General features: G+C 56.9%; 5 protein-coding genes across 9 annotated transcripts; all 5 read left to right on the plus strand.

The window, feature by feature from the left end:
• The first annotated feature begins 298 nt into the window (after nt 1–298).
• On the plus strand, nt 299–1,561 carry SPEM1 (spermatid maturation 1). Its single transcript, XM_042256613.2, has 3 exons — nt 299–442; nt 542–599; nt 794–1,561. Exons 1-3 carry the CDS (start codon nt 299–301, stop codon nt 1,531–1,533), a joined length of 942 nt encoding a protein of 313 aa, XP_042112547.1. The 3' UTR covers nt 1,534–1,561.
• On the plus strand, nt 628–5,767 carry SPEM2 (SPEM family member 2). The gene is made up of 3 exons (XM_027975471.3): nt 628–4,031; nt 4,197–4,254; nt 4,394–5,767. Exons 1-3 carry the CDS (start codon nt 3,894–3,896, stop codon nt 5,707–5,709), a joined length of 1,512 nt encoding a protein of 503 aa, XP_027831272.1. The 5' UTR covers nt 628–3,893; the 3' UTR covers nt 5,710–5,767.
• A 703-nt stretch (nt 5,768–6,470) lies between these two features.
• Nucleotides 6,471–10,594, plus strand: SPEM3 (SPEM family member 3). Its single transcript, XM_060395089.1, has 5 exons — nt 6,471–6,608; nt 6,757–6,814; nt 6,933–7,611; nt 8,368–8,489; nt 9,684–10,594. Exons 1-5 carry the CDS (start codon nt 6,471–6,473, stop codon nt 10,592–10,594), a joined length of 1,908 nt encoding a protein of 635 aa, XP_060251072.1.
• A 2,134-nt stretch (nt 10,595–12,728) lies between these two features.
• Nucleotides 12,729–14,839, plus strand: TMEM102 (transmembrane protein 102). Of its 3 annotated transcripts, XM_012185654.5 has the most exons (3): nt 12,729–12,856; nt 13,048–13,406; nt 13,494–14,839. In XM_012185654.5, exons 2-3 carry the CDS (start codon nt 13,193–13,195, stop codon nt 14,819–14,821), a joined length of 1,542 nt encoding a protein of 513 aa, XP_012041044.2. In that variant the 5' UTR covers nt 12,729–12,856; nt 13,048–13,192; the 3' UTR covers nt 14,822–14,839. The 3 variants fall into 3 exon arrangements, with proteins under 3 accessions (XP_012041044.2, XP_027830775.1, XP_042112551.1); XM_027974974.3 differs by having other exon boundaries at nt 12,729–13,406; XM_042256617.2 differs by having other exon boundaries at nt 12,729–13,406; nt 13,665–14,839.
• A 781-nt stretch (nt 14,840–15,620) lies between these two features.
• FGF11 (fibroblast growth factor 11) lies at nt 15,621–22,221 on the plus strand. Of its 3 annotated transcripts, none has more exons than XM_027974971.2 (5): nt 15,621–17,123; nt 18,806–18,916; nt 19,114–19,283; nt 19,844–20,042; nt 20,316–22,221. In XM_027974971.2, exons 1-5 carry the CDS (start codon nt 16,931–16,933, stop codon nt 20,384–20,386), a joined length of 744 nt encoding a protein of 247 aa, XP_027830772.1. In that variant the 5' UTR covers nt 15,621–16,930; the 3' UTR covers nt 20,387–22,221. The 3 variants fall into 3 exon arrangements, with proteins under 3 accessions (XP_027830772.1, XP_004012705.1, XP_027830774.1); XM_004012656.5 differs by having other exon boundaries at nt 19,114–19,217; XM_027974973.2 differs by having other exon boundaries at nt 19,114–19,217; nt 19,928–20,042.
• The last annotated feature ends 122 nt before the right edge of the window (nt 22,222–22,343 follow it).

Raw genomic sequence — 22,343 nt, forward strand, 5'->3', positions numbered from 1 at the left:
AGAGAACCAGACAGGGACTGATGGGGGCAGACACCAGGCAGGCCAGAAAGCCCACAGGATGGTGCCCGTGGCTGACTCCAGGAGAGGCATGCAAACTGTAGGCTTTGGTCTCTACTAAGACCTGGCCCAGGCTAGAGGCTCAAACCTGGGCCCAGGACTCTCTCTCTTGGCACATTGTGAGGGATAGCCCCACACCTTTGTGACCCGTTTACCCCCAGGGGACAGAAAAGTGGGCTGGTGGATACTGTGGGCACAGTGGGCTGGGGGCCTAGGGGCCCCGGTGGCCCTAGGGACCCCCATGGCTATGGCTGAGCAGCCACGGCCCAGGTGGGCCTCATATCACAACCCTAACACCAACAGCTGCCGGGACCTGGGCAACTCCATCCTGCTGCTGCTGGGCCTTATTATTTGCATTAATATTGGCATCAACATGGTGACGCTGGTCAGGTTGGGCCCGGGCGGGAGGGTGCTGGCAGGACGGCTGGGGGGCAGGCCTGATGGCCAGGGCCTATCTGGGGTCACTGTGTCCTTCCTCACCTAGCTCTGGCGCAGACTCCGTGGCTTCTTACACCAGGTGTTCCGTGTTATTTGTGAGAAAGGTAAGTAGGGGTTGGGGGTGGGCACGGGAAGGGCAGAAATCCAGCATTCTGTCCCTGTCCTTAAGCCGGCCCCTTCCCCTCCCGCTCTCCCTCTCAGACTCCATAACTACGCAGCTTCTCTTCCTGCACCCTGCCTCTCCATCCCTGTAGGAGCCAGGCTCCCCACCAGCCTCTCACCTCTCCTCGATCCACAGAAGCTTCTAAGTTACGCTCACCTGGGAAGCAGACCCAGCCCTCAAAGCATAGCTCTCCAGCAGTCCACCTACGATGCACCATGGACCCCGTGAAGATGACGGTGACCCCCCCACCCACTCGCCGCCGTCGCCATCAAGGCTCTTCTTCACGCCGTGCCCGCCGCCCAGTGGCCTGGGCGCCTGACACTGACGACGATGATGACGAGAAGCCCCCACATCAGCACACAGCGGCCTGCTCCCACAACTGGGACTACCTTGAGGATTGGGAGGGTTTACAGACTGCCCAGAGGTTCTGGACTCCCTGGGCCCAGGACGCCTTGGAGCCTCCTACCCAGACCATCCGCTTCCAGCAGACTATAGAGGGAAGGCCCCTCAAGAGAGAGATGCAGTCTGATCTGGGCCTAGAGGCCTACGTGTACCCTGTGAACCCCCCACTCCCCAGCACTCAGATCCTGAGCCACAAGAACAGTGGAGGGGGGGCAGGGGCAGGGGCCCAGGCAGAACAGGAACAGGGCACACCAGCTGAGCCACCCATCCTGGGCCCAGCCAATGTCCCGGACATCCCCCGGCGCCGCTCCTCAGGGCGCATCGCCTACGATGCCAGGGACGTGAGGCGGCGGCTGCGGGAGCTGACCAGGGAGGTGGAGGCCCTGTCGCACTGTTACCCTCTGGCCTCCGGATCCAGCACAGCTGAGGGGACGAGAAAGGACTGGGTATACCGTTCCCTGACAGAGAGGTGACTTCGAGAAGAATAAAAAGAAGAGAGGAGGTGGATTGTGGTGGTGTGTGTGCGGGGGGTGCCAGGGCCCACACAGCACCCAGAAGCTTGGTTACTAAGGAAATGATCTCCCTGGCAACAGGGCCTAGAGAGCCCTGAGGCCCCTCATCAACCTCTTGGCCCCAGGCCCTGTCCTCAGCCTTTTCCCAGGCCTTTCTTGGTTCCCAGGCTCCTGCCTGCCTCTGATCCATTTTCTTTAGTGTTCGGGGAAGCACCCCCCAAATCCCACTCCAGATCCCCAGCAGTACTGCACTTGAGGGGAGACCCTCATCCCATGGCTCCACCTCCTCAAGAGGTCTGGCTCCTGCCAGAGCCCAGGTTCAGGCTGCAGCTACAGGTGAGGCGTGGTCCCTCTTAAGCCCTGGATTCTTTGGGAAGGGATGGCTGAGAGTGAGGGTACCCTGGCCCTCACAGTTCCCCTGTCAGAACCCAAAGCTCCTGTACCCTTGAGCAGTCTTGGAGCAGTGATAAAATACTGAGGACGCTGTGGCCCTCTGTGACCTCATGCCTCTGCTCAGCATCTCCATGTCACAAATGAGACTGGGGCTCAGAGAGATCACGTGACTTACGGTCACATGGACTCTAAGGATCAACTTCATGGTCTCAGATGCTCCAGCCTCTGCTCCCACAGGTAGATCCCCTTTGCTTCTGAGTCAGCTTGGCCCATCAGAATCTCCCATCTCCCTCAGTTTCCCATGGAAACTCATCAGAATATTCCATCCACTGGACATCTGAGAAACCCAGGCCCTACCTACTTCTAGACAGTTAGGATCACCAACACATGCTCAACTTGTGAACAAGGAACCAGGCTGAAGGACTAGACCTCACCTTCCATACCAGATGGGTTCCTGGAATGTGAGCAGATAGGCCTTTTATGAATCACCTCGCTTCTCTGCCATTTTCCTTTGACCAACATTATTGATCATTTTAAACTGACGACACTAGGTGGGTCTATTTTGAACACCTACTATATGTTTTGAGGCTTGGATGGGAAATGCCCACTGGCTGTTCCTCTATTTTTTCCCCCTCTCTTTTTGACCACACAGTGCGGTTTGTGGAATCTTAGTTCCCTGACCTGGAGAAGGCAATGGCAACCCACTCTAGTACTCTTGCCTAGAAAATCCCATGGATGGAGGAGCCTGGTAGGCTGCAGTCCATGGGGTTGCTAGGAGTCGGACACGACTGAGCGACTTCACTTTCACTTTTCACTTTCATGAATTGCAGAAGGAAATGGCAACCCACTACAGTATTCCTGTCTGGAGAATCCCAGGGACGGGGGAGCCTGGTGGGCTGCCATCTATGGGGTTGCACTGAGTTGGACACGACTGAAGCGATGCAGCAGCAGCAGCAGTTCCCTGACCAGGAACTGAACCCAGGCCTTTGGCAATGAAAGTGCAGAGTCCTAACCATTGGACCTCCAGGGAATTCCCTGTTCCTCTTTCTGCTAAGTTGTTCATTGTACAAACAAAATGACCTGAGGTCTCCCCAGTACCACTTTCTTAGACCACAGCAATGAACCCAGTTTAAATCATAGATTCCTTTTGTCTTATCAACAAGTGCATCCAAAGTTTGTGCTTTGTGAATTTCATGTAGTTTTCTTAAGATGGAAATGAATCCTTTTTCAAATTGGAGAGGTGGCGCAGTGGGAGAGCAATTGGTTAGGAAGGAGAGAAACCATGGTTGAGGGGTGGTCTCTAGCAAAGGCAGCAACCTCATGCTCTGAAGTAAAGGGGCCGGTTGGCTCAGTGATCACCAACAGCAAAGGCTGCAATCCCTGGCCAGGAAGGGATGGCCCCAGTGGGTGCTAGAGAGCTTATGACAGGGAAATGGGCAGAAGTGGGAGGGAATGGTACAGTGGGGTGACCCCACAGTGGACTCTTACTGTCACCCATCCATCTAATTACCAAAGCTGCATGCTGCAAGCAGGTATGGGTAGGGAGTCCCAACGGGCTATAGACTGCCATATCTCAATGAAACAGAGGAAATCCTTTATGCATGGCTCAGTCCCTATGAAGACCATCTGCCCACTGTAGTTACATTTTCAAATCGAGTTAAGCCAGCCCCTACAAAGACAGAACAGACTGAACTCTGGGGGCTGGGCTCCATTAGTGGGAGCCAAGGGCGAAGATGGCCACATCAAGGGCCAGCTGAGTGGATGAAAGACGTGCTACCTCTGCATTGTGACTCCCTGCAACATGCCTCATTGTGATCGCACTCCCTCACCTGCTGGTAGGTGTCCCAGGTCCCACCATGAGTGCAGTGTGGGTCAGGGCTGGTGGGGGGGGGGGCGGGTGGCCCAGGTGGCCCTAGGACCCCCCCACCATGGAAAATCAGCTCTGGGCTGACAACCTGGGGTGCTGCCATCAATACCAAGAAAGTACCCAGGATGTGGAGGACTTCCTGCTCCTGCTGCTGGGCCTTGTCATTCTTGTCAACATCGGGATCAACGTAGCAACTATGGTCAGTGATGGTTGGGAACACCCTGGGGGTGAAGAGGGCTGAGAGTGGGAGCCAGCAGCAGGCACTTGCGCCTGCAGAAATGGTCTTGGCTGGGGCGGGGTTTGGGTGGTGAGTGGGGAGAGTCTAGCCTTCATTTCCACTCCACCCACCCCACTCCACCCCCAGATGTGGCACAGGCTCCAGAATGTCTTAGACAACAGCATCTGTTGGATTAATCAGAAAAGTAAGTATGGAAGACAGGTAGGAGGCACCTGGCCCCTGCCACTCCCAAGACACCAGAAACCCAGGTCCCAGTTGTTCCCCGACCCTGAAATCTTCTGACAGTTGCCGGGCCCTCACAGACTCTTTTTTGCCTCTCCTAGATGAAATCTCGCAGGCTTGTGAAAGTTCCCCCAAATCTCCTCCAGCCAAGGCCAAAGATGTCCACATCCACTGTACCCTGGACCCTGTAGAAGTGAAGATGGCCAGGTCCACTCGCTGCTCCTCTTCCTCCTACCACCGTCCCCGCAGCCAAAGCCGCAGCCGCCGCCCTCGACGCCAGCAACCTCGCCGCCAGCAACCTCGCCGCCACCAACCTCACCGCCAGGGCCGCAGCCGCAGCCGCCCCTGCAGCCACCAGCGGATGTCGAAAAACTCCAAACGATTCCCCTACAGCTGCTCGGTCTTCGGTAGGCCACGTCGCAGCCACAAGATGTCACAGCTGCGGGTGAGGCCCTCCTTTGATCGGGAGGACCTGGACTCCTACCTGGAGGAGGACGAAGACCTTGCCTTCCCACACCCCAAGTACCCAAGGGGGGCCTGGGGAGGGCTCTACCAACGGATGGGCCTGCCCTCCAGTGTGGGGCTCTGGGGCCGCCAGGGTGGGATCCTGGCCAGCCTGCCGCCACCTTCTCTCTACCTGTCACCTGAGCTGCGCCGCCTGCCCAAGCGTGTGGAGGCCAAGTCTGAGCTCAGGCTGCAGTCCTTCGGGCCCCTCTGCTCACCATCCCACACCTGGGGCAATGTGGAGGTAGGCCAGTGGACCTCGTCTCCACTGCCTCCCCGACGGCTGCCCCCCAACCCCTCGTGGGTCCCTACGGGGCACAGCCCTTACCCCTCAAGGGGCCAGCTCCTGTATGACAATTGGGATCAGCGGCGACGTGGTCTGGAGGCTTCTGAGCCTCCCTCCGCCCTGTTGACCCGGGGCTCCCGGCCCGAAGCCCGAGAGCACTTCTCCCCACAGGTCCACCGACGGAGCCTCCTTGGCCATGCTCACGGCCAGCCCAACCGCAGCCCCCACCCCTCCACGGGACACTTGAACTACTCCCGGGATCCCCATGAGGTCCGGCGCCGGGCAGCCGAATGGACTGAGACACTGCCCACTAGGCACCCTCTGACCACCTCCACCTCCCTCACTGTGCTGGGCGAGGCCTCGTACCAGCGGGCCCCGGCTCCCAGCTCAGCTCTGTTCCTCCGCTCCTCCCAGCCCCTGCCCGAAGTCCAGGCTACAGAGCCGCCCCAGCCCACCTTTATGCCACTCAGCCGGAACCCAGGGGGCAATGCCAGCTACCAGGTGTACGACAGCCTGGAGCTGAAGCGGCAGGTGCAGGAGAGCAGGGCGCGAGCCAACTCGCTGCCACCTTCCAACTCTGCCTCCAGGCCCTCTCTGCATAGAAGCCGGACTGGGAAAATTCACTGACCGGCAGCCAATGGAGGAGGTGGGGGGCAGGGCATGGAGAAAGGAATAAAGATCAAGAGTCCAGGAAACGCTGGTGGTCTGTGGCTTGGAAGCGCCACTCCTGCCAGCCTGGGTCCCTGCCCTTGGCTTCCTGAAGCCAGTGTCTCCTCCTTGGCCTGAGGGTCCCCTTGGCTTAGTGGCCACAGTCCTGCCAGCAGGCCCCTCCTGGGCTTGTACTATGAACGAAGTAGATTTGCAGGTGCAGATTCCAAACCACTGGTCTCTGGGCACCTACTGTGTTCTCAGCTGTCCCTGTCCCCAAAGCTCATATCAGACGCTGCTTCCGAACTGGGAGGGTCCCCATCTGAACAGATCCAGGTCCACACCCAGTGAAGGGCATGAAGAAGGCCAAGGCTCTGGACTCCAGCCAGGCCTTCCCCAGGGTTCTGATGCCAGGGGTTGGTCTTGTCTCAGGAGAGGCCAAGGAGGTGGAATGTGTGGTTTGAATGAGTGACTCAGTGGGCTGTGAGGGAAGGATTGATGTCTTGAGGAGAGGTGTGCTGGCCTCTGGGGCCCTGTTTGACTGTCTAGGCTCAGGCTGCCTGACCCCGGTTACCAGGGAATGCCACTCTCGGCCCTCTTTATTCTCCTCCTCCCTCACTGTGACCCCACCCCCCTCCCCATTATGACACAGTCCTTCTTCCCCTCCCCCACCAGAGGAGTCTGGCTCCTAGTGAGTATGTGGGGGCCAGGGGGCCCAGGTAGCCCTGGGACCCCCAGCCATGGGTGAGCGAACCTACCACGGAGCCCAAGCGTGCTCTGGCACCAACCCCAGAAAGTGCCAGGACCTAGGAGACTCAATTCTTCTGATCCTGGGCAGCTTCATCTTGCTCAACGTGGGGATCAATGTGGTGACTCTGGTCAGGGCAGGATCTGGGCAGCAGTGTTGGGGGAGCCTTGGGGTCTCAAAGGGGCTTAGTTGGGAGGGCTGTTGGGGTGTGGCCAGGCAAGGATTGGACTTCAGGGCTCACCCTGCTCCCGGACTCTCCCCTCCTCTGCTTCCCTCAGCTCTGGAAACACCTGAAGAACTCCTTGCGGACTCTTTTCCGTCATTTTTTCCCCAGAGGTGAGTGGGCCCCGGCGTGGGCTCTGGGGATATGGACTTGTCCCCTTTCTTCTTTCCCCATCCCCATCCTCAGCCCCTCAGGAACCCAGGCTTTGTCACATCTCACCTTTCCCTGCAGACAAGCAATCCAGCTATGCAGGCAGCCATCCCCTGTGCATACGTTGCTCCGTGGATCCCAAGAACCTGTGCTCAAGAGTCCCGCCCCGCTTCCACCGCCGCCCAAGCTTCCTGCTCGGGCACCCTAACCACCTGGACTCCTGGATACCAGACACAAATGATGAGAAGGCTTCTAAGTGCTGCTGGATGCCGCCTCAGTGTGGACATGTTGGGGCTCCCATGGAGGTGCCATGGGGACTGTGGAAGGAGGGGCTAACGGGAGCTGGGGAGGACCCTCAGATCACAGCCTTAAAGGCCCAAGCCACCTTCTACTCTAAGCAGGAGACATCTTCCAAGTTCCGTAGGATGAGCAAGGTGGACATGGTTCCACTGCGCCTGCCCCAAGAGAGCAAGACTAAGACCCCAGACCATGACCAAGCCCAGGCCCAGACCCGCTCCCAGGTCCAGTCTCCTGGGCATGCTCCTGCCAAGGCCCAGACCTTCTCCCCAGCCCAACTTCCTGAGCCCACCCCAGCCGAGACCCAGACCCACGCCCCCATTTACTCCCCTGAGCATGCCCCACCTCAGGCCCAGACCAACTCCCTAACCCTTGGCCCTGAGCACAACTCTGCCCAGGTCTGTGGTCCAGAGCACACCTTAGCCTATACCCCGGACCAGGCCCCCTCACAGGGCCCAGCCCAGTGCGAGGGCCACACCCTTACCCACACTCTGACCCATGCTCATCTAACCTATACCCATGCCCAAACTCTGATCCCTCCCCCAGCTTCTGCCCCAGTCCCTCCCCCAGCTTCTGCCCCAGTCCCTCCCCCAGCTTCTGCCCCTGTCCCTCCCCAAGCCCCTCCTCCAGCTTCTGTTCCAGTCCCTCCCCTAACTTCTGCCCCAGCCCCTCCCCCAACTTCTGCTCCAGCCCCTCCCCCAACTTCTGCTCCAGTCCCTCCCCCAGCTTCTGGCCCTGCTGCTACTTCTGTTCCAGCCCCTACACCAGCACCTGCCCCCATGTCTGCCACAACCCCTGTCCCTGCACTGGTCATGGCCCAGCCGACCACTCCAGTCCCTTCCACACCACCTTCCTCCATCCTAACTTCTATTCCCTCTACTTTGTCTGCCTTCAGCCAAGGCCTCTCCACTGGCCATGTGGTCTATGATGCCCGCAGGGTAAAGCAGAACTTATTCCATGTATGTGCCCCTCAGAACTCTGGGTATTCCAGAAAGGACTTAGGTACACTCTCCAGGCTCCAAGAGGGGCATGGCCTGGTGAGCTCTGGTACAGCTGAGCAAACATTGAAGCAATGTAGTGAGGACAGTGTCAAGCCCTTCACAGGATCCATATTGGGTTACCTGGAGTTGGGGAACATGGAATGGAAGCTTTCAAATGATGTCAAGGATGAATCTGTGCAGCCCAAGACCTTCCCTTACTGCAGTTTCCACCCTTACAGCTCTGAGAAGCAAAACACGGACTCCCAGACTCCAGTCTACCCCAAATTCCTGGTGTACTCCAAAGATGCTACCCCTTATCAACCTTGCTTCCATGTTCCAATCAGTACCCAGAACTCAATGGGTACTGTGCCTCCACCCTGCACTCTTTCTCTGCCTCTCATTTCTCCCAGATCCTTTGTTGTTCATCAACACAGCAACCACCAGAAGCCCTCCATCTTAGTACAGACCCCCAAATGTCCCCCACCCTCCAAGTCTCCTCAGTCTGTCCTCTCTTCCCAGGGTCCCATCCCTCCTCAGTTCTCCACTACTTCCCAAACCCCAAACCAGCCCCAGCCCCCTGAACTTCATAAGAATCTAGGCCTCAACCAAGACCATGGTCTCCAGAGAACCCCAGGCCCTTCAAAAGACACTAGAGTTCCCAGAAAGCCAGAGCTTACCCCGAATCCAAATCTCCACATGAACCCAGGCTTTACTCAAGACCCAGGCTTCCACAAGAGCCCAGGCCTTGCTCAAAATCCAGGCCTCCACAAGTGTCCAGTCTTTACCCAAGACTCAGGCCTCCACAAGAGCCCAGGCCTTGTTCAAAATCCAGGCCTCCACAAGAGCCCTGGCTTTACCCAAGACCAAGGCCTCCACAAGAGCCCAGGCCTTGCTCAAAATCCAGGCCTCCACAAGAGCCCAGGCTTTACCCAAGACCCAGGCCTCCACAAGAATCCAGGCCTTGCTCAAAATCCAGGCCTCCACAAGAGCCCAGGCTTTACCCAAGACCCAGGCCTCCACAAGAGCCCGGGCCTTGCTCAAAATCCAGGCCTCCACAAGAGCCCAGGCTTTATCCAAGACCCTCATCTCTGCAAGAATCCAAGCCTTTCCCAAGACTCTGACTTTCACAAGGATTCAGTCATTATACAAGATTCTTGCTCCCAGAGTTTAAGTTCTACTCAAGAGGGAAGTTTCTTTAGAAGCCCATATCTTACCCAACCTTCTGGTCTCCACAAGAACACACCATTTCTTCAAACTTCTGACATTCAGAGGAGCTCAGGCTTTAGGCATGACTCTGGAGTCTGTAGAAATCTAGAACAAAACTTCTATAGAAGTCAAGAGCTCTCCCAAAACACTGGCCTACATAGTATCCCACACCCTTCTCAAGGTTCTGGATGTTACAAGAGTACAAGTAATGCCCAAGATCGAGGAGTGTCTAGGAGTCTAGGCTTTACCCAAGATTCTGAACCACAGAAGAGTCCATGCTTTGTCCAAGACTCTGGAGTCAACAAGAACTCAGGCCTTACCCAGGAATCTGGTCCCCATAAGAACCCAGGCTTTGTGCAAACCCCTGGCCTCTATAAGGACTCAGGAGACTACAACAATCCAGGCCTTACTCAAGATTCTGGAGTTTACAAGAGCCAAGACCTTACTCAAGATTCTGACCTCCATAAGAATCTGGACCTTACCCAAGTCAGCGAAGTCAAAAGATGTGATGTTCCCCAAGATGCTAGACTTTACAGGAGCCCAGAACATTGCCACAACCCTAACCTCCACAAGCACGCAGGAGTTACTCAACATCCTGACCCCCAGAAGGGTCCAGCCCTTACTCAAGACTCTGGCTTCTCCAAGACTCAGGACTTTATCAAGGGATCAGGCCTCCAAGAGGACTCGTGCTTTGTCCCCAATCCTGTCCTCCACAAGAACCCTCTAGAAACTGACTGTGTCCAAGTTTTGGGCCCACTTCAGGCCCCAAAGTCATTTATATCTGAGAAGATTCCTCGAAGGCATGATGCCGGGCAGCATGTTCCAGGGGCTTCTGTCCCACCTAGCCAGCCCTCCTCCCCTGCCAAGGCCCAGGTGGTCTACAGTAACCGACAAACCTTCTCAGAGGTGCCTATGCTGATAGAGCTGCAACCGCCTTCCCGGCGAGCAGGCAGCCAAGACTGGGTGTACCGCCCCATGGACACAGCTCCTGCAGCCTGCCAGAACTACCGCCAGACGTCTATGCCTCCCAAAACCAACTGGAAGCCCCACTGCCCAGGGTCAGGCACCCGGGTAGGGCACGTGGTCTTTGACGCCCGCCAGAGACAGTTGGGAGCAGGCAGGGACAAGTGTGAAGCATTGTCTCCCAGGCGCCTTCACCGAGAGATATCCAACAACTCATCAGAGATGGCCAAGGCGTGGGGATATCAGTGTGTGATGAGAAACTTAGAAAAAGAGGGGACCAATGTGCATGAAGAATAAAAAGGCAAGAGAAGTGTCCTGTGGTTATTTGAGGCCATCCACCCCAACACCACCCCTCAGGTGGGGGATAAGGAATGAAACTCCCAGCTTTCCTGCTGTCTCTGTCTTACCTTAAGCTGTCATCCCCAAGGCCCTAGAGCTGCATTCTCCATTACAGTAGCTACTAGCCAAATATGCCTATTAGAATGTAAATGAGTTAAAATTAAGTAGAGTTAAAAAGTGTTCTTAGGGAGTTCTCTGGAGGACCAGTGGTTAGCAATCAGCGCTTTCACAGATGTGGCTGGGCTTCAATCCCTGGTCAGGGGTACTAAGATCCTACAAGCTGCAAGGCACAGCCAAAAAAAAAATCTGTTCCTCAGTCTCATGATCTAAGTGCTCAATACACATAGAGCTACTGGCTACTGTATTGGACGGCACAGATTTAGAACATTTCCATCATCATGGAAAATGCTATTGGAGAGCAATGCTTTAGAGTTCAGGGCAACTTTACTTTCCCTGTCAGCCATCCACAGCATAGGAGCTTTAAGACGGGCTTTCCTTGTGGCTCAGGTAGTAAAGAATCCACCTGCAATGTGGGTAGACCTAGGTTCAATCCCTGAGTTGGGAAGATCCCCTGGAGAAGGGAAAGGCTACCCACTCCAGTATTCTGGCCTGGAGAATTCCATGGACTATACAGTCCATGGGGTTGCAAAGAGTCAGACACACTGAGCGACTGTCACTTTCACTTTCGGGGAGCTTTAAGAGGCCCAGAGAAATTAGTTCTTTTTAGGGTGGTTCAGAAGCCACCATCTAGGGAGGAGGTTAAGATGTAGGAATGGATGCCCAATGCCTGATTTCCCCAGACTGTGACAAAGAGCCCAGGCTTCAGTTTTCCTTATCTGGTCTCTTGGGTCACAGCCTGTTGTATGGAAATTTGCCTTCCCGGTTCTGGGCTGTTTGGGGCTCTTTTTGTAACAGAGGGAGAAGACCTCTCTTTGTCAATGAGTAGGAACCCCTGAATTTTTGGCTCCCCAAATTGGGCTCTGGATTCTGAGGGTCCCCTCTTTTTGTTGTTTAGTCGCTAAAGTCATGTCTGACTTCTTTGTGACCCCATGGACTGCATCATGCCAGGCTTCCCTGTCCTTCACTATCTCCCAGAGTTTGCTCAAATTCATGTCCGTTGAGTTGCTGAACAGGCCTCTGATTTGTTCTAAGTGTCTCCACTTGCCCACTTTCTTGCCCATGGACTTAGCCCTAGTTCACTGTGGAGACAGACCCCTGGGAAAAAGGAATATAAGAATTTCCTGGTCCAGCATGCACTGGTCTAATCCGTGAGCTTGTCTTTGGTTATCTATCTTTCTGCCCTATTATTCTGGCTCCTAGTTTCATCCTGGACTTAAGCTGTGTCCGTGATAGCACTGGTCGCTGAAAGCAATTTTCTTCCCCTATTAATGTCTCATTGCCCTGCCCAACCCACCTGGGAGTTTCCTCTGGACTTGATTTCCAGCCCTGGCAACTCTTCTGTCTACACACCTGAGCTGCGAGATTCCAAAGTGTTTGCCCTGATACCATTAGTGTGTCTGAGGTGGCCATCACTAATATGTCCCTTTGGATGTCCCTCCCTGGGTCATCACTACTTATGTGTTCTTGTCTAACATTACCTCCACTGATTCCAAAGAGATTCATGCCAGTCGGGAAACCCCTTTCCAACACCTCTCTTGCTCAGCGCTGACCTTGGACAAGTCATGTGGCACCTTCCTAGGCTAGCAGTAATTGCATGCAAGGATTCTTCTAGATTTAAGTTACCAGGGCACCTCTACTCCCTCAGGCCCTAGGTTATGTGCCTCATTATCATTTGCTATTTGGATCCATCCTGTTATGTCTCTGTTCTAAGTCCAAGGAATGTTTGCATTGACCTGGCCTTGGAAAGACACGCTATAGTTTATTTCCATAGAAACTACAACTTCCATCAGGCACTATTTCAACGGAACAGGAAAGGATCTGGGGGCGTGGCTTTAATGCCCTGGTAGCTTGGAAGACAAACTACAACTCCCAAGATAGCCAGGAGATCTCTGCAGAGCCAAAGGAGAGATTGAACTCTGACTGGAGGCCGGGCTGGTCCGGAACCATCTCCAGAAAGGGGCGTGGTTGTAACATAGGGGCGTAGCCTCGTGAGCAGCAGGAAGAAGCTACCTGTTGAACCTTCCTAACCATTTTCTTTTCAGACCTTGCAGCTACCCCTAAGAGGGAAGCCGCAAACCACTAGCCTCTTTCGAAAAAGAGGTAAGGGGAGGTAGACACGGGGCGGTGAAGGAGGCTATTGCATTCCGAAGGAGGGGCCAAACAGCCACTTTTAACCTGCTGAGTCAGGTGAATCGGTTCTTGGGGGTGGGGACTAGCATATGAGAAAAGGGCAAGGACGGAGGAGGTATTTGTTTGCTTTCAAGACTAAATTTAGAGCCCTTCATCTGCAGACCCATTGGCAGATTGTGACTTGGGCACCCTCTTGATCTCGGGAAGAGAAAAGAAAGGAGGGGCAAGTTTTCCACAGCAGAAGGAACAACGCTTCTGGGCTTCCCCCTGTACGTGTATTTCCTAGCCCCCAAACAATAGAGCCATATGGCTTCTGCAGTCTGGGGAAACGCTCCCTGGTGGGGCCCACCGCCCCCAGCCCCAGCCCGGCCGCTCACAGACATCGACTTCTGCTCTGGAGCGCAGCTGCAAGAACTAACCCAGCTGATCCAGGAGCTGGGTGTGCAGGAGAGTTGGAGTGATGGGCCCAAGCCAGGACCAGATCTCCTCCAGGCCAAGGATTTTGTGTTCTCTTTGCTTAGTAAGTAACCCTCTTGCTGCTCTCAGCTCCACCCCATCCCATCCTGGGCTCTGGATCATGTCTTCACGATCCCTACTCTTCCCTTAGGTCTCATTCACCGCAGGGACCCTCGCTTTCCTCCCCAGACACAGCTCCTGCTGCTTCGTGGTGGGATTCGAGAGGGCTCCCTGGATTTGGGGCCTGCACCTCTTGGTCCCTACATGCGGGGACCTCACTACGATGCTGGCTTCACACTCCTGGTGCCCGTGTTTTCTTTAGATGGCACTGGGCAGGAGCTGCAACTGGACATGAGATCCTGTTATGCATGGCTCTGCCTCCCAGAGCAGGTACGCGGAACCTCGGTCCGGGAAGCATGGCAGGATTGCCTAGGACCCCCAGTCCCAGAAGGACGTAATTGGATCCACCCAACTGATAGCAGAGAGAGTCCCCGGGACCCGCAAAGCTCCGTGGACCAGCCACACGGTGACATCACTGAGCCTGAGGCACACGAGTCTTTGAAAAAATCACCTAGTAATGTTTCAGTGCCGGAGTCACCCCAGCAAAACCTAACCGATATTGGCTTTCCCTCACCATCGGAAGAAACGAATGATGACGTCACCAAAGCAACCGATGTTAGCCCAGCGCCACAGCCGTCGGAGGCTCGAGAGGCATGGCCCACATTGTGCCCCGCCCAGGTGGCTGCTTGGTTCTTTGCTTCGCTGGCTGCGGTCGCTGAGTCCCTATTCCCGGTCCCGGGTGCCCCGCGCTTGGTCCACGCAGCCCGCCACTCAGGGTTCACTACCATCCTCCTGGCTACGCCCGGGCCCCCGCGCCGCCTCCTGCTTTTCGACCTGATCCCCGTAGTGTCTGTGGCCGGCTGGCCCCAGGGGGCTCGGAGCCACTCGTGGGCCGGCCCGCTGGCCTCGGAGTCGTCCTCCTTCTACCTGGTGCCCGGCGGCGGCGGCGGCCGAACCGAGCGGCCGGGCGCCTCCGGCTGGCAGCTCTGCTTCGCCCGCCAGGAGCTGGCGCTCAAGGCGCGCATACCCGCTCCGCTGCTGCAAGCTCACGCGGCGGCCCAGGCGCTGCTGCGCCCGCTGGTGGCGGGGACCCGGGCCGCGGCGCCCTACCTCCTGCGGACGTTGCTCTACTGGGCGTGCGAGCGGCTGCCCGCGCTCTATCTGGCGCGGCCCGAAAATGCGGGCGCCTGCTGCCTCGGGCTGCTGGATGAGCTGGGCCGAGTACTCGAGGCGCGGACGCTTCCCCACTATTTTCTGAGTGGCCAAAAGCTCCGTGCGGGGGACGGCGCCGCTTCGCTGCTCGGGGCGTTGGCCCTGCTTCGCGGGGACCCTGCTCGGGCCCTGCGCGCCGCTGTGGAGGAGGCCAAGGCTGCGCGTAAGGGGGGCGGCTTAGCCGGCGTGGGAGCCGGGTCCCATTAAACACGCTGTTCGTACTAACGTGGAAAGTGCTTCTGTTGGCCAGCGGGGTGTGGAGGGGACTGCTCTCCCTTCACCTGGGAGACAGGCTGAACCCCTTGGGCCCGAAGAACCCGCGTTCTAGAAGGCCTCCTGTCTGGTTCTTCCCCATCTTCCCACCCTCCTCCCGCACCATCCCTGGCACAGGTCGTTCCATTCCGGCCTCTCCACTTTCCACATCTGTAGCCAGCACCCTTCTTGCCCCGGTGCAACCTCTGGCATCCATCTCCCCCCAGTGCTTATGGTCTTTTCTCTTAGGGGTCGATAGGGGTAATATATTTGCTGAAAAAAGACGTGAAAAGGAGAGAGGTATGGAGACCAGGGACTGACCAATTTGGTTCACACAAAAGCAGAGATATTAAGCAGGCCGAATTTCACCCCAGGCTAGTCCTCGCCACCTCGCTATCTTTTCAGTTACTCCCCCCACTTTCCTCATCCAGTGCTGTCCTCGATCTCGGGCAGTGGGGTCCCTTTCTCCATTCTCACCATACCATCTACCTAAGCCCAAGCTCTCCCCTCGTGCAGATTTGCCTTCTGTGGAGTCGCCTATTTGTCCCTCCTCCTCTGAACCCCGAGACAGGCGGCTCCGGCTGCCTCTAAGACCGTCCCCACTCCCTGCCTCCAAGGAACCCCGGGGTTCCGCACGCCCAGCTCCCCCCCCCCCCCACCCCGCCCGGGCCTTTCCCGGCGTCTCCGCCCCCTGCCCCGCCCCCGGGCCGGCTCTCGGAGGAGGGGGAGCTGCTGTCGCCGCCGCCGCCGCCTCAGCTTCCCACCGCCGCTACCGCTGCCGCCGCTGCGCTGTCCAGCCGCCAGGCCCGGTGCTCACTTCGCCGGACCAGGGCACTCTGCGGAGACACCCTCATTCCTTCCTGGGGTCTGGGACGCCTAGCCGGGCGTGGGGGGAAGCCCCGTTTGCGGGATACAGGGAGGGAGGAGCCTGGAACCGGAGCCAGCGCCAGCCGTCGCCGGATTGACAAGACAGGACAGGTTGAGGGGCGTCGGGGAAGGAACAGAGGGTGCTGTAGGCAGTCCCCGGGAGGAAGAGGAAGCCCTGTCGCAGACAGCTGGGATGCTCTCTGACTTATAGGGGGTCTGTTCACATTTGGAGACCCGTGACAACGTGGGTGCACTCCTTTCCTGGGGGGCTGGTTGGATTGGAGGGCGTGGGATCTAAACAGTACCAGCTGTCTCCGAGGAAATTAAGGGGCTGCCAGAAAAAAAACCACCCCAAACCCCAAAACCTATGCTTCTTATTCCGAGGTGACAGAGGGCCCTCCAGACAACCACCTGGTGTAACCACTAGGAAGGGAGGGTTTGGAGGTGACTTCAAAAGGAGTGGAGGGTAACAAGGTGAGAAAAGGGGCTCAGCACCTGGAACCCTCTGCCACTAGAAATGGGGGTGACTTGGTAAATACTGGGTTTGTCCAGAGACAGGGTCTGGGAACCTCTGCTTGCTGAATGGGGACAGTCAGAATATCTTGAGACATAGTTTTTGGGGGATTTCAGTGAAAAAAGTGGGGGATTCTTCACTTAGAGGGTGGCAAAGGAAAAGGAACCAAGGTTGGGTTCTTCGCTGACATTGGTAGCACCCCAGCAAGAGTGGGGTGAGCGAGTATTTCCAAAGCTAAGGACCCACACCTTTAAGATTATAAGAGTGGCTTTGTCAGGAACAGGGGGCCTGGAAATAGGGTGGAAAGGTGCATGGGGATATTGGAACCACATCTTGGAAAATCTGAGGGTCTTGCCTTTGGGATAAGGTTAGTGGGGGACAGGGACACTGGAGACTAGAGAAGGGGAGAGTTTTCTGTAGGGGGCAAAAGTCGAGGGTGGGGTCCATTGAGAGGTAAATAAGCTGCTGAGTCCCACGAAGCTAGTAGGAGGCCCAAGGGTGGGAGCTGGAGCCTGGGGTGGGGGTCCTCTAGGGTTTATCCTCAGGTCCTGCGGGTAGGGCGGTGAGTCGGGACCGGAGCGTTCAGAGAATGTCCTGGTGAGCGAGCGGGCTTCTCTGGGGGAGGGGGTGCCCAGCGCGCTCCAGGCGCCTGCCGGTTTGGGGGTGTCTCCTCCCGGGGCGCCATGGCGGCACTGGCCAGTAGCCTGATCCGGCAGAAGCGGGAGGTCCGCGAGCCCGGGGGCAGCCGGCCCGTGTCGGCGCAGCGGCGCGTGTGTCCCCGCGGCACCAAGTCCCTTTGCCAGAAGCAGCTGCTCATCCTGCTGTCCAAGGTGCGACTGTGCGGGGGGCGGCCCGCGCGGACGGACCGCGGCCCGGGTGAGTGGCTGGGGCAGGGTCTCCAAGCCTGGGGTCTCTCTGCCTGGGAGGTTGAGGCCAGGGACTCCCGAAGAGCGGGGCCTGACCGAAGTGGGGGAGCTCCCGAAAATGAAAGGGGGTGGGCCCGGGCCACCAACTCTCAGCCAGACGATGCCTCAGTTTCCCTTTTCTTTCGCCCGTAACCCCGAGTCTCCTTGCTTTTGAGGGCAAGGGGAAGGCAGGAGGGGCTAAGCCGGGTGCCCCGAAGCTTGGCGGCTCCTTCTCGCCGCACCCCCAACCCCGTACCCAACACGAGTCCCCACCCCCACCATCCTCCGCCTACGTGCCGGCTCTCGCGATTCTTTCAATCCCGAGTGGAGGGGCCTGGGGGTTCCGGACGCCTGGGTCACCCCGAGGGTTTCTGCGGCTCCGGCAGCCCCGCCCCCGCCCCGGTGCTCCCGCTCCTCCGAGCTTTGGCTCCGTTCCTCCTGGCCGAGCTTGCCTGGCTCGGCGCCAATCTCCCCAGCTCTCCCCCGGGTGTCCTTGCAGCTACCTCTCTAGCCCGCCCCTCTGTGCGCCCTCCTCCCGTGACCTGCGCTCCAAGAAAGGAGCTGGGCATCCCCGCCCCCGCCCCCCGTGACCCCCTACGCGACTCCAAAATCGGGCCTCACGGGCTCAGGGGACCCTCTGCTATGAGGAACTCAGACACAGTACACGGCTGGAGACCCACACGGAGACTGAGGGTCGTACCACCTACGAGGGGGTACCGGGAAATCGACCGGGAGCAAGCCTCGGGGGACGAGAGTTGTGAGGGTTGGCGTGTGGTCCCCGTCCAGGTGCGACAGCCAGGGAGTCCCTCTGGCCTCTCTCTCCCCCGCTCCCAGCTCCCCTAGGGAGAGACCGCAACCCCCCCGCCCCCCAGCGGTCCTTCCCCCCTCCGCTGCCGGCCCTCCGTAGTGGTACGGTCCGCAGCCCACCCTTTGGGTGGGACCGGGTCCCCACGTGACTCAGCCTGCCTCGCCAGCTTCCCGGCCCCCTCCCCCATTTCGTTGGTGTGGTACCGAATGTCCCCCATCCCAGGCGGGTTACCTGGCTGAAGGGGAGAGGCTGAGCCTCAGGGAGGGCTGGGCCCCCGCGAGCCAGTAGAGTGACAGACAGACAGACAGACAGACAGATGGGTCAGTGTCAGACAGACCGGCGCCAGGCCAAGGGGAGGCCCACGCCAAGCAAACGGCAGCCGCAGCAGCAGGTGCTGAGTCAGCGTCAGACCCAGTCCCACCCCCATCCCTAAGGAGGCACCCCTACCCTGTGGTCACCTTACTGCCCCCACACTCGCACACACACTGCCCTTTCAGCAGGCCTGCCGGTCTCCCGCTGTCCTCTGCCTTTCCGTGTATCTTTGCCCTCCTCTTCCCTCTTCTCCCCTCCCCCCCTTCTGGTTGAGCTGTAGGGTAGGAATTAAGCCTTTAAATAAATTTCAATAAATTAAACTGAAAACTGGTTAGAGGCAGCAGAAGGGACCCACACCCCAGCCTCCTCTGGCATCTGAGAGAGGTGAGAAAGAGCTTGCTGGGAGGGCCCTGGGACCGACCCTCTTCCTTCCCTCCATTCTCTTTTTCTTTCTCTCCTCTGATCCCGCCAAGTGTAGGAATGTTTCTGGGAACAGAGATGTCATGTTCCAAGATGAATGTCTCTCTCTCCAGAACCTCAGCTCAAAGGCATCGTCACCAAACTGTTCTGCCGCCAGGGTTTCTACCTCCAGGCGAATCCCGACGGGAGCATCCAGGGCACCCCAGAGGACACCAGCTCTTTCAGTGAGAGGGGAAGCCAGCTGCCTGGTGGGAAGGGGGAGAGCGGGCACAGGCCATGACAATACTATTCCCACTGCAGGATCCATTGGCTCTTTGACTCCCAAGGGAAGAGCTGGAACTGGAATGGGGGTGTGTGTGTGTGTGCGCTCAGATAGGAGTTGGAGGTCTGGGGTACTGAGGCTCCTTCTCTCTACCCCCAGCCCACTTCAACCTGATCCCTGTGGGGCTGCGAGTAGTCACCATCCAGAGTGCCAAGCTGGGTCACTACATGGCCATGAACGCTGAGGGGCTGCTCTACAGCTCGGTGAGACAAGAGGGTGGAGTGGCCTGGGGTCTGGGGACTCCTCTAGGACACACTTCCCAACTACAGGTATTTTGCAGCTCAGAGCTCTGTCTCCCTCCAGCTCTTGCCAACACCCTGTCCTCACTGCCCACTCAGGGGCACCTACTCTAGAGTCCCTTTAATCTCTCCTCCTTGAACAGCCCCCCATGTGCCCCCAGGCTCTTTGAATGTCCGAAGTGGGCAGCTGCCTTGGTCCCTGTATCTCCTCCTACCTCCTCGAGACTTCATTATTACTCACTGTCCCAGAGTCATTTGGGATATTGGGAAAGGATTCTGGAATTCCTCCAAGCAGGAATTCCCTCCAGGTCCCCTGGATGGTGAGAGGTTGGGAGTGGAGTAGATTAGAGAGAGTGTATCTTTTTTATTCCAGACCCCCAGAAGTCTAGTTCCTGGCCTTTGGGGGCCACCAGACTCTTTCTCATCCTCCTTTTGTCCCAGTTCCCGCATGGACTCAGAAGTTGGTTCTCCTCACCTCAAATGTATGGATTACCTCCTGCCTTGTTCTTCCCAGGGCTCCCTTCTAGTCCAGTGATGTGTCTTTTTGTCTCTCTGTCTGTGTGTGCCTTTCTGGGTCTTTGTCTCCTCAGCCGCATTTCACAGCTGAGTGTCGCTTTAAGGAGTGCGTCTTTGAGAATTACTATGTCCTGTACGCCTCTGCTCTCTATCGCCAGCGCCGTTCTGGACGGGCCTGGTATCTGGGCCTGGACAAGGAGGGCCGAGTCATGAAGGGAAATCGAGTCAAGAAGACCAAGGCAGCTGCCCACTTTGTGCCCAAGCTCCTGGAGGGTGAGTATGGACCCTCTGGGAAGAGGCAGGCCACATGGGAGGGTATTGACCTTGACATGGACATTTAATGACATACAGCTCAGGGGTTATAAGTGTTTTAAGATGATACCTGTTATGACAGGCTAAGCCAGGAAGACTTTGGCCTTGAGGGATTTGGGGAGATCTCCTTTTGTGGGTTGGGGTTCCCAGAGGCTGCATGGAGGGGAACGGAGCCTATTCAGAGCTCTCTGGGTACCTAACTCTCCTTCCTGCTCCTCTCTCCCCCCTTCACAGTGGCCATGTACCGGGAGCCTTCTCTCCACAGTGTCCCTGAGACTTCCCCTTCCAGTCCCCCTGCCCCCTGAAATGTCATCCCAGGACTGGAGGCTCCCCACACTCGCACAGAGCCAGCCACACCACAGCCTGTCTCCCAGCCCTGCTTCCGGCCCTGCTCTCACCACCGCTGCCACACTCATACCCTGTGCAGCCAGGTCCCACCAGGTGCTTTGCCCCGAGGGAGCCTAGGGGCCACTGTGACTTCTGGGCCTGCTGAGACCCTTAGACTCTTAGGCCCAGGGTTGGGGGTCAGAGAGGAAGATGTCTGGAAATGGTCCTGGCTGATCACTTCTTTTCTTCCATACTCGTCCCTTCAAAGGCTTTTTCTGAGATGGCGCTGGGGATTCCAAAACTGACAGAACCAGAACATAAATCCTCCCCATCCCGGGCTCAGCCAGTTCCTGGAACCCTTTGCCCTTTTCATTGCTACTGAGCCATAGATCTGTAGGTCCACTGGCGCTCAGGATCATTCCTTCTTTCTCTACTCCACCTTCTGCCTTGTTCCAGACAGGTTCCAGAACACAAGGCACTCCAGCCAGGGCTACTTCTGCACTCAGGCTCTGTGCTGGAACACAGGCATGCTGCCAGGCTCTGTTCTGGATCCATCAGGCTTCTGTCCTTGACCGAGATGGACCCTTGACTTCAAATTAGCTGGATTTGAGCCCTGTCCAGCTTTTGGCCTTGGCCTGAACTGGAACCAGTCTCAGATTACCACAGTTTGAACTTTCTTATCCCAGAGACACCCAATTCTAGAGCATGGTGTTCTAGACACATATGGAGCCATACTTCCTTCTGAATCTTAGCTCTAGGACATAGACCAGCGCTCTCAGCCCTTTCCTTCAGGATGGAACAGGGGACCTATATAGCCATATTATTGCTCTAGAGTAAGTTCTAGACCCACATTCCCACCTTCTCTAGTGATACCTGTTACGCATGAGCTCTAGAAACGACCCAGCTATGATTCATAAAAAACTAAGTTCTAGATGGATCAAGAACCACTTTTTGTTTTTCCCAGATAATTTTCTAAAACTCTTAGTCTTCCTGTAGAATGCTAACCTTATTTTTACATGCAGTTTCTAGTTCCTACAGCTCAGTGGGGGCCCTGTTGGGAAACAGAGTCTGAGAAAGGGCAAAGGAGTTTCGGAAGGAATCCCTGGCTCATAGTAGGGCAGCTAGGATGGGGAAGGGACCAGAACCATGGCGTGATTGGACCTGTGCCTGGGTTGAGGGGATATGAACACGTAGCTACCTCAGCAGGAATTCCTTCCAGGTCCCCTTTAAAGCTGAGGTCTTTAGGGTAATAGGTCTGGAATAAAAAAGACAAATGCGACATAGCCTTGACTCCCACCCACCCACAATGAGGAGACCCCAGTTCAGCAATAAGCCCCACCCTTCTCCCCTACAGATCAGGCTAAGGAGGGTGAGGGCCTCTTGGGTTCTAAACCTCATACACCCCCACACGCTTCTAACTGAATAAAACTTGCTTTATTACCTTAGAGTTTATAACCTCAGCTGGGTTTTAGGTACCCAAAAAGGGCCTGACTAGATTTTTCTGAAAAAATGCAGAGAGCTCGGGGCAGGCCTGAAAAAGATCAGAAGCCCATCAGTGAACTGGGAGGGATACTCTGGGTGGTGGCAGACTTGGGCAGAGTAGACTGAGGAGGCACTAAAGGGAAGGGCTAGGACTCAGAGGCAGGTTGCCTTTCCTCAGGCTCTTTTTACTTCTGGCTTGTCCTAAGAGGGGTGGATGCTCCCCTCACCCACACAGACCCCGCTCAGGCTCCACCCATCGCCTGGATCTGCTCCCAGGGGACCGGGTCTCTACTCCACGCTTTCTCAATTAAAGACGATTTATACAACTGAAGTGTTGTCTGTCATCTGTGGGTGGCAGGCTTTGGCAGTTGCTCGGGGCGGGATCAAGTCCCAGGGGCGGGGCGGGTGGGCTGGCAGCTGCCCCCCAATAACAGGTGCACATTCCTGGGCGCC

The sequence above is a fragment of the Ovis aries genome, chromosome 11 (assembly GCF_016772045.2).
Source record: "Ovis aries strain OAR_USU_Benz2616 breed Rambouillet chromosome 11, ARS-UI_Ramb_v3.0, whole genome shotgun sequence".
Taxonomy (NCBI): Eukaryota; Metazoa; Chordata; class Mammalia; order Artiodactyla; family Bovidae; genus Ovis; species Ovis aries.